The following is a 10,220-nucleotide window of genomic DNA, read 5'->3' on the forward strand; positions in this document are numbered from 1 at the left end:
CCTTTGTGCTCAGGTTCTCCGTGCGAAGTACTACCTGTTTGGCAATATTACAGATACAGTTTTTACAGGTAATGGGTCAAGCACTTGGCTGGCTATTGAACATGGCTTGGAACTGGTAAAGCAAGGGTATATATGGCGTGTCGGAAATGGAACAAACATCAGAATATGGCGCGACCCCTGGATCCCAAATGGTGCACCTTTCAAACCGATCACGCCTAAGCGCCGCTGCAGACTCAAATGGGTGGCCGAACTTCTAAACGCGGATGGCACATGGAATGTTCCAATCCTCAGGCAACACTTTTTCCCAATAGACGTCGCAAATATATTGAAAATCAAGGCATCTAAGCGGTTGGGGGATGATGTTATCACATGGCGACCAGACAAACATGGGCGTTTCTCAGTCCGCTCAGCGTATAACATGATCAGAGATAATATCATGGCCCGGCAGTGTGTCGGTGAGTCTAGCACAAGACCTGATGGATTCAGACCAGCATGGAACCTCCTGTGGAAATGTGGAGCACCACCTAAAGTACGTATCTTTGCTTGGAAAGCTGTGCGCGAAGCATTAGCCACTCGAAGCAACATGCAGCGTAGGCACATGGAACCTGATGGTATATGCACGATCTGTGGGCTAGAGGAAGAGACGACACACCATGCACTCCTACGATGTCCTCATGCTAGGCACCTATGGGATGCAATGAAATCTGTGTGGGATCTCCCATCAGATGAAGCACTATGGAACTCTGAACCTGATTGGTTGCTCATGTTAATCCAGCAGCTCAATGACACACAACGCATGCTCCTTCTCATGGTACTCTGGCGGGTGTGGCATGTGCACAATGAGGTAACACATGACAAGCCATTGATTTCTGTTGAAGCTTCCAAGAAATTCTTGTGTGGGTATGCAGACCACCTACTAATGATCACACACTATCCACACGCTGATTTCACTAAAGGCAAGGTTCCTGCTAACCTCAGTGCAAATACCACAACAATAGTTCATACCGTGACCCATGCAAAACCTGAAGTTAAATGGGAACCCCCACCAGCAGGACATGTGAAGCTTAATTTTGATGGCTCATTTGTGGCAGAAAATGGTGCTGCGGGTGCCGGAATGATTCTACGGGACCATGAAGGGCAGGTTATCTTTACTGCCTGCAGATGGCTGTTTGATTGCGAGGGACCCCTAGAAGCAGAACTAGCAGCTTGTGAGGAAGGTCTCCGTCTAGCTCTGCATTGGTCTCAAGCCTCGCTTCAGGTTGAGACGGACTGTGCCGAGATCATCACCCTTGTAAAAGCTGGGCGGGGTGATCGATCCAGAAATATGCACCAAGTTACTGAGATAGTGCATCTGCTCAACGAACGCCACACTGAAATCCATAAAATTAGTCGTGGGCAAAATAAAGCTGGGCATGCAATGGCGGCAATTGGTCGTGGACAACATCGCACAGCTTGTTCGCTTGCAAATGCTCCCCAGGAGATTAGCGCTATCATTACCGATGATTGTAAAACTGTTATTGCTTAAGTAATGAAATGTTTTCTCCCCGCAAAAAAAAATAAAGCTAAGGTACGCAATTTGCGTACTCTCGGGAAAAAAACCGCCCGGGCACCGCCGCACCGGGCCAGCCCCCGAGCCTGATCAGATGCGCCCCGAACACGACGGTTACCGCAATCCATCGCCATCTCATCGTCCCACCGCTACTCCACTCTGCCCTACCAGGCTACCACCACCATCTCCACGGCGTCGGCTCTCTCCCCGCGGCCCGATACATCCCCACGTACCCAGGCCCCAGCCGAGTTCAGTTCCAGTACCGGCGCTCACGAGACCCGCGCCGCATTGCCATCCCACCAGCAACGACGGCACCGCCCTGCCCCCACTTCGCCCCGCCCACTCACCCCTCCATCAATCATCAAAGATTCATGAGAAAATTCCTTATTTGACACTATCTTAAAATCTGCTTCCTTATTTGACACTGAAAAAAAATTCCTATTTGACACAAGTTCTAAATTTTATTCCCTATATGACATTTCCATTCATCTTGAGCCTAAATGACATCTGAAAAGACTCTTTTGCCCCTCATGTGGTATGTGTGTAGGGGGCAATAGCGCACACACGCAGCACCAGTGCAAGGACAGGAGCACACACAGCAACATATACACATGCACCAACACACACGCAACAACACGCACGCGCACGTGCACACACACACGCACACACACGCAGCAACACACATGCACGCGCACGCACACATGCAGCAACACACACGCATGCAGCACACACACATACACAAACACGCAACAGCAGCACACACGCAGACAGCACATAGGCACGCAACAGCGCGCACACACACACACGCAGCGGCACACATGCAGCAGCAGCACACATGTGCGTGTGCACCCACACATGCAACAGCACACGCACGCACACACATACCGCATGAGGGGCAAAATCATCTTTTCAGGTGTCATTTAGGCTCAAAATGAAAGGAAGTGTCGTATATAGAATAAAATTTAGAACTAGTGTCAAATAGGGAAGAAAAACATTTCCAGTGTCAAATAAGGAACCAGATTTTAAGACAGTGTCAAATAAGGAATTTTCTTTTTCACGGGGCAAGTCCGGCCCATCTCATCCCCTCCCATCTTCGGGCCCCAGCCCCGCTGCACCTTCACGCCATTAACGCCTCAGCTGACATGTTCCGGACAAAGCAAAGGCCAGCATGAGCCCCGCGACACCTGCACGGCACAGCCACGCATCAATGCCGGAGCCGGGAGAAAATCAATAGATCTCCGGTAAATGAATTAGTTCTCACACCAGGTTCTCCCCCACTGACTCAGATAACTGAATTAGTTCTACAGCCAGCGTGAGCAGACACACAGAGGAGAGAGACATTGCTACCGACATCCTTACAAGATCAGCCAATTCACATCGTTCCAGTCCAAGAACGGTCGCAGAAAAGAAGAGAGATCCATCGAAACCTCCTACTAGGTTAGAGATAAGAGGGGGAGGAAGAGAAAGAAAATACATGGCCTTTTTACAGGGGAGAACGCCACCGATCCAGTCTCTTTCTTGGTTAACCTCCGGCACATATTTAGACAAAATGTGGGTGCTACTACTCGTCTGACTGACTACCTGCATCCCCCGCCGCCGCCTGAGTTACCAGAGCGGCGGCCTCAAAGTCCTACTCCGTGTTGTGGGAGATGGCCTGGCCGAACTTGAGGAACAGCTCCGCGTCCGACGTGCTCGACGAGTTGGCGCAGGACGACGACAGCGTGCCGGCGCCCCGCAGGCTCACGTACTCGTTGGCGTAGCTCGGGCCGGTGGGCGGCTGCGGCTGGGCGGCCTTCGGCGGCGGGTCGGGGTGCACCAGGCAGTCCAGCACGCGCACCACCTCGTGCATCGTCGGCCGGTCCGACGGCTGCTTCTTGGTGCACAGCAGCGCCAGCTGGAACACCTTCTTCACCTCGCCGAGGTCCTGGCACGTGTCGGCGATGTCCGGGTCGACCGTCTCCATCACCGCGTTGCTCGCCGTCTTCGATAGGATCTGCATCGCAACAGAACACGAAAGAAATTCATGAAATTTGTTTCCACGCTAAATGGCAGGGGAGCAAACGAAAAGTTGACAATATTTGGTGAGTGTGACAGTGCGATTTGTAGCTTTCCATCTGCATGATTGACAACTGGGGAGACAAAAATGGCAGGCTTTAGGGGACGGAACACTGCAACCTACTATAATGGAGCTTTCAATGGCCATATGCGATGGATCAGAGCACACCACAGGTCCACAGTGCAGATAGATCTACTCACATGATAGGGTTCATGTTGCTGGTCCCCTTGGACGAACATAAAAGCCTAATGGAGTTCATCCAGCAATTATTGGCACTACCAGAATCCAAGGCTAAATAGGCTGAGGAAAATGACACATCAACCTGAAGAACTAGGAGAGTGGAAAGGCAGGTAGTTACCGAGTGATGGAGATTGCACTCGTTGTCCACGGGCTTTTTGCCCGTCAGCAGCTCGAGCAGGACGATGCCATAGCTGTAGACATCGGACTTCTCGTTGAGGCGGGAAGTGCGCGCGTACTCGGGATCAATGTAGCCAATAGTGCCCATGACATAGGTCGACGTGTGTGTTTTTGAAACACACAAACTCTTCGCAATGCCAAAGTCCGTGAGGTGTGGCTCGTAATCTTTGTCGAGGAGGATATTCTTTGATTTTACATCCCTGTGGATTATCCGCGGACTGCAGTCATGGTGAAGGTAGGCAAGGCCTTGAGCAGCACCGAGAGCGATCCGAAGGCGAGTCTCCCAATCGAGCTTTTTCTTCTTGGATTGACCTTCTAGTAGAATTAAAAAGAACAGTGTTATGATACGGTAATAGTTCTCCAACTGTTAGCAACCAATAAATAAGCAGGACTGCAAATGTGTCAAAGCATCAACTATTTTGAGAGTGACAAGTTGGTTTTCACAGCTTTGTGACAGATCAGCAAACAAAGACTATCGACATTGAAACAACGTCAGTGCTAGCTATTGATCACTTGTACTAAACCATTCTCGGCATTTGGAACGAGTTTGCAGTGCGCACTTACCATGTAAAACATCCCAGAGGCTGCCATTTTCCATGTACTCGTAGAAGAGAAGATTCCCAACAGGTGATAGGGAGTATCCTTGAAGACTCACTAAATTCCGGTGTTTGATACTGCCGACAGTCTCAAGCTCAGTTTGAAATTCCTTCAGGCTTTGCGGGTACTGGGCATACAGCTTCTTGATTGCCACCGGTCTGCAGTTCTTCAGAACACATTTATAAACTGTGCTTGATGCCCCATACCCAATGATGTATTTCTCGCTCAAGTTCTCAGTCATCCTCATTATGTCTTCATAGACATGGAGGGCCATGTTCATATTAAGTATCACTAGCTTGGGGGGGACATTGCTCACTGCAACAACATGAAGATTTATTAGAACTGACTGATACTGTTCCAGGAATCAACTATGGTCTACGAGTGGGCAGTCAAGGTAAGCCCACAAGATATTATAGTTTGGTGAGAAACATTAATGATCTCAGCATGACTTGTACGACAACATAAATCTTGCCAATAAGGTAAGTAACAGATATACTGAAACAGAAGGTTTAAAACTCCTGAAGATGCATTACCTGGTTTGCTAACAGAGACATCTTTGAAAACAGGAGGACTGTGCGGCCTGCAAACGGCTATTAAAATCATCAGGAGGATAACAAGCCCACCCAGAGCAATGCCGAGTATCGCAGCCTTCGAGATTTGTGCTGCATAGAAAATCCAGGGCAGAGATGACGGTAATTAGAAACGAAGTAAGTATATATACTTGAAAGGAATTGATAATGAAACAGTGTCTTTACGTTTCTCTTGGTGGCTGGAGGAACGGCACGAGGCAAGCCAGTATCCACAAAGGCCAGGATTACCCAAGAAGCTGAAGGAAGGGCCGGATGGTTAAACTACTGTTTCCAAATCTGGTAGTAAGAATGAAACAGTGATTGAAATGATGGAGCACTCTACCTGTCAGGCGAAAACCGTGAGAAGTTGTTGTCAGTAGGGACCACGCCAGCCAAATTATTGAATGATATATTTCTGTTCCAGGAGCAGCAAGATCATGTCAGCAAAGCCAAACATCCAAACATGCCTAAAACTTCTTTGATAACTTACAAAGTATTTAGGCTGAAGCAGTTCATCAGTGAAGAGACATCCCCAGTTATATTGTTATTTTCCAGTTTTCTGCAAGAGCGAATGATGACAGATGAATCAATGATCAATTGAAGACTACATACTGAACCTTCTACTGAATATACAGATTTAGGAAAATTATGTGACATGAAAAGCTAGAACTCACAGCAACATCAGATTTTGCAGCATTCCAAGTTCTTGAGGAATCAGACCACCAAGATGGTTGTTGGACAGATCACTGAAATAAGACCAGAGTTATTCAATAGAACGTTCAAGGAACTGATCATTGATAGAATTCACCATTAGATCACCAGGTACTTACATCTCACCGATACTCCTCAAGTTCCCAAACTCGGCAGGGATGAATCCAACAAGAGCATTCTTGCTCAGGTTACTAGAGAAAAGAGTTCCAAACATTAACATATGATGATGGAAACAAAAAAATAATCATAATGGCAAAGACTTACAGTTTCAATAGATGCTCCAAGCTGCCGATGGCCGATGGAATTGGACCAGTAATCATGTTGCAGGATAAATCCCTGATACATGTATCTTCATTATATAGGTGACAGAAGAAAAAACAATGTTCTCAAGAACTTTTGAGATAATTGGACTTACAAGATGTCCAAATTGTTGATTCTTGAAAGCTCAATAGGAATAGGACCACTCAAATGATTTGACGACAGATTCCTGAATAAACAGGTGAACACAGGTCAATAGTGAACAAGGTTACAATATTGCAGATCAGTATGCACTATGCATATCAAACAATTTAAAATCAAAAGGGTACAATTCAGTCGACTTTATCATAGCACAATTTAAGGATGAAATCCATTATAACTTGATCTAAAAATCAGAACTTACAAAGACGTCATGCTCTCAAGTTTACACAACGAACGAGGAATGGTCCCATTTAACTTGTTGCCATGGGCATTACTGTAAAGGAGAAACAACGCATCAATATATATTTCTGAAACTGTGCGTGCGGCACAAGAGAGTTGCAATGCTTACAAGCTATTGAGATTCACACAAGAACTTATATTGTTGGGAATTGGTCCTTCTAGGCTGTTGTTTGCAAGGTTCCTGAGAAACACGAGTAACAAAACATAAGCTGCTTGTTTGATTACCACACTCAGAAAATCATTACAGATTTCAAGAATGACTTGAAAAGACTTACAAGTCATATAAGCCTGTAAGCTTTCCCAGCTCCGCCGGAATGGACCCAGTAAGTTGATTATCATTTAGTTCTCTGAATTTAGATACTTGTCAACAAAAACAGAATGCCAGATAACCTGAATTTGAATACATAAAAACAAGAAAAATGATATCACTCACAGGTAATGAAGCGTTGACATATTCCCAAGTTCTGGTGGTATTGTCCCAGTTAACTTGTTGCCTTGCATGTATCTGCAAGCCCACGATATATCATATTATTGACCAGGAAATATTCATGTAGACAACTTTCATGCAGACAACGGAAGCTTACAGTTTCTCAGTATATGTCAAGTTTCCCAGTATCGACGGTATAGGGCCAGATAGTTGGTTGTAACTCAGATCTCTGGAATGGTTAAAGGTCATATCAATTATATATATTGCACCAACAAGAAAGAATGTAGAACATAGAGCTCATCGCACGACTTACAGTACAGCAAGTGCCTGCATGAGGCCAATAACAGATGGGATAGGACCAGTGAACCTGTTCCCTTGCAAGGACCTGATATAAATGATATGCAATTTTGCAGATTAGTGTTAACTCTGTAAGGCATACGACTTAAGAGGAATGGTTGAAATAACCACATACAGTGTAGCAACTTGAAGGAAGCCAATGTTGAAAGGGATTGATCCAGTCAAATGATTGTAAGATAAATCCCTACCATTGCAAAATGTTAGAAAAACTTCAAAAAATTGAAGAAATTGACATAATTTCAAAGGGGCAAGAGTGTAAATACGTACAAGACCTGAAAGCTAGTACAGTTCCCAATGGTGTCTGGTATCTCCCCAGTCAGGCTATTGTTCTTCACGTCACTGGTCAAGTGAGTGTAGTGTTAGCGCCAGAAACAGGATACACGACGCAATGCGGTTCAAGATACGTAAGGAGCATACTTACAAGTACCAAAGGCCGGTCAACTGGCACATATCAGGGGAGAGGGTTCCTTCCAATTGGTTGCCGCGCAAACCCCTAAGCACGATCAACTCGATTTAGCCAAATGGAAAGAGAAAAAACAGCATTGGATAGTAGTGCTGCAGTATTAGCACTAGAACCAATCTTTGTATGGCACAGAAATTCAAGACTTACAAGTATTGAAGAACCTCATTCCAATAGATTAGCCTTGGTATCTCCCCACTCAGTTTGTTTTGTGCCAAGTCCCTAGGGTGCATGCACATAAAATTAGAGATTCTGAAAACACCCAGCAGATCCACAACATATGAACCAAGCTGCAACTTACAGAATCTTCAAATTTGGGAGCTGCGACAGCGTCGACGGGATCGCGCCGACCAGCTGGTTGTTCTTCAATATCCTAGGAAATCACACGGGCCACACAACATAATCACTCACAACATTCAAAGGACTTGCTGCTTACTGGTAGTAGGACGAGATGTACATTTCAGCAAAAACAGAGCTTACAAGGTTTCGAGGTGCTTGAGCTTGGACACCGAGAATGGTATGTCGCCATCCAAGTTGTTGAAGGACAAATCCCTAGTAGATGAGGAACAAACGTCAAATCATGAGCAGTTTCCCAGACCCAAACTTTGAACATCCATTTTTTTAAGAGACCACTCACAGCGTCTTAATCGACGAGCAATCCCCAATCTCGTCCGGGATCTGGCCGGTCAGCCCATTCGACTTCAGATCACTGCACGCCCAAATCCAACAGGTTATTAGTACCAACACAGGCCAAGCAAGAAAAACAAAAGCTGAACGACGGCGAGCAGGAGCGGCATTTCCGTACATCGAGACGAGGCTCTTCAGGGCGCCGACGGCCGGAGAGATTTCGCCCTCGAGGTTGAGCCCGGAGAGGTTGCTGCAAGGCATTGGATGAAAACACGGCGTCAGCGACCGGAGACACCGCGGTGGCGCGGCGGGGGAGCAAAAGGGGCGGAGAGTTTAAACGGGGCGGCCGGCGGGCGGTGTGAATCTTACAGCGCGGCGACGGCGAAGGTGACGTTGTCGCAGAGGACGCCGCGCCAGGAGCAGTGGTCGTCTCCGGACCAGTCGTAGAGCACGTTGCCGACGTTGCGGAACGACTTCTTCACCTCCAGCAGCGCCGCCCCTGGAGGACGAGACGGTGTAAAACCATTAACCATAGCAGCATTAGCAGAAGAAAATGGCCGCAAAAACAGATTAAATGAAGATCACAACAAAAGGCGGAGCTGCCCCGAAAAACAAGATCACCGTATTTGGTTAGAAAAGAAAAAACAGCGAAAAAAGATGAGCTGCCCAAGATGGTAGCAATGATCTTTCTTCGTCTTCACGGCAAGAAAAGCTTCTCGGCTCGGCACAATACTACAAGAACATGGGATTTGGAAAGGGAGAAAACAGGGCCGCGCCGAGGAATAAAGCGAGGGGTACTAGGATTATTCCCGGTGGTTAGCAATGTGCTTGTCAGTCCGGCCAAGAACATTGTGCCGCAAAACAAGCACATATATAAAGGCCAGAGGAAAGCAAGCTCGTGCTAGTACACATCTGAACGACTCTTGTACCACAGAGAGTGCAAGATTAGCGCGTGTTCAAACTCCAAACCATCCGTTTTGAAACAGAATAAGGCAGAGGAAAAGGCAGCTTGGAACAGGGTAGTGGATAGAGCAGAGCAGGAAGAAGATCCATCTCGGTTCGAAACACCTGGTGAACTATGCTGCTAGCCCGTGGCTACCGCTCCGAAATAGTAGCGGCATCAAAAAAGGGAAGAGACGGTGGGAGGAGGAGGAGGGGGCGCCACTCGCCGGGATTAGTATAGGACTGTTAGGCCTGGGTTACGGCAATAAAAAATGCGGCCGAAGCAGCGGAGGATCCCCGGATGCCTCCCAAAAGCTCGTAGAAGTCCTTGCAGCGCTAATAAAATACTGGTCCTAACCGAACCAAATCCCCCTGATCGAGCCTCCGCTCCCCGGCCCGGCGCCCAGCCCGAGCAATAAAGAAGGAAGATGCCGACGGGAAAGGAACCAACCGTCGTCCGCGGCGGCGCCGGCCGCGAGGAGGAGGAGGAGCGAGGCAATGAGCGCGCCGTACGCCGCCGCCGCCGTCGCCGCCATGGCCGGTGGTACGAAGGTGCGAAGAGTCACCGTCCGGGCAGTGGCATTTACGGGGGAGATGCCGGGAGAGAAGAGGAGAGGTACGGCGTGCGAAGCTCGCGTGGCGCTGTTGCAACTGGTGGGCAGCGGAGTGAAGTGCGTTCCCGGTTGGTTTCTCGGGCTCCGCTTTGGCTGGCGAGCGAGGGAGAGAGGGAGCACTGGCTCGCTCGCGCGGAAGGATGGCCGCTCGCTGCTCGCTGCGGCTGCCGGCTCAGTGACAGCGAGTAGCCGTAT

General features: G+C 47.9%; 1 protein-coding gene across 1 annotated transcript; it reads right to left on the bottom strand.

Annotated features, from left to right (window-relative positions):
- Positions 1 to 2,782: 2,782 nt before the first annotated feature.
- Positions 2,783 to 10,214, bottom strand: LOC119328741 (LRR receptor-like serine/threonine-protein kinase ER1). Its single transcript, XM_037601715.1, has 27 exons — positions 9,863 to 10,214; positions 8,839 to 8,968; positions 8,648 to 8,719; positions 8,480 to 8,551; positions 8,323 to 8,394; positions 8,144 to 8,215; positions 7,993 to 8,064; positions 7,804 to 7,875; positions 7,650 to 7,721; positions 7,498 to 7,566; positions 7,339 to 7,410; positions 7,183 to 7,254; positions 7,032 to 7,103; positions 6,874 to 6,945; positions 6,708 to 6,779; positions 6,561 to 6,632; positions 6,315 to 6,386; positions 6,164 to 6,235; positions 6,019 to 6,090; positions 5,863 to 5,934; positions 5,679 to 5,747; positions 5,532 to 5,603; positions 5,375 to 5,445; positions 5,153 to 5,281; positions 4,587 to 4,934; positions 3,964 to 4,337; positions 2,783 to 3,542 (listed from the first exon to the last, which is right to left on the bottom strand). Exons 1-27 carry the CDS (start codon positions 9,945 to 9,947, stop codon positions 3,180 to 3,182), a joined length of 2,934 nt encoding a protein of 977 aa, XP_037457612.1. The 5' UTR covers positions 9,948 to 10,214; the 3' UTR covers positions 2,783 to 3,179.
- Positions 10,215 to 10,220: the final 6 nt, after the last annotated feature.

The sequence above is a fragment of the Triticum dicoccoides genome, chromosome 7A (assembly GCF_002162155.2).
Source record: "Triticum dicoccoides isolate Atlit2015 ecotype Zavitan chromosome 7A, WEW_v2.0, whole genome shotgun sequence".
Lineage (NCBI taxonomy): Eukaryota > Viridiplantae > Streptophyta > Magnoliopsida > Poales > Poaceae > Triticum > Triticum dicoccoides.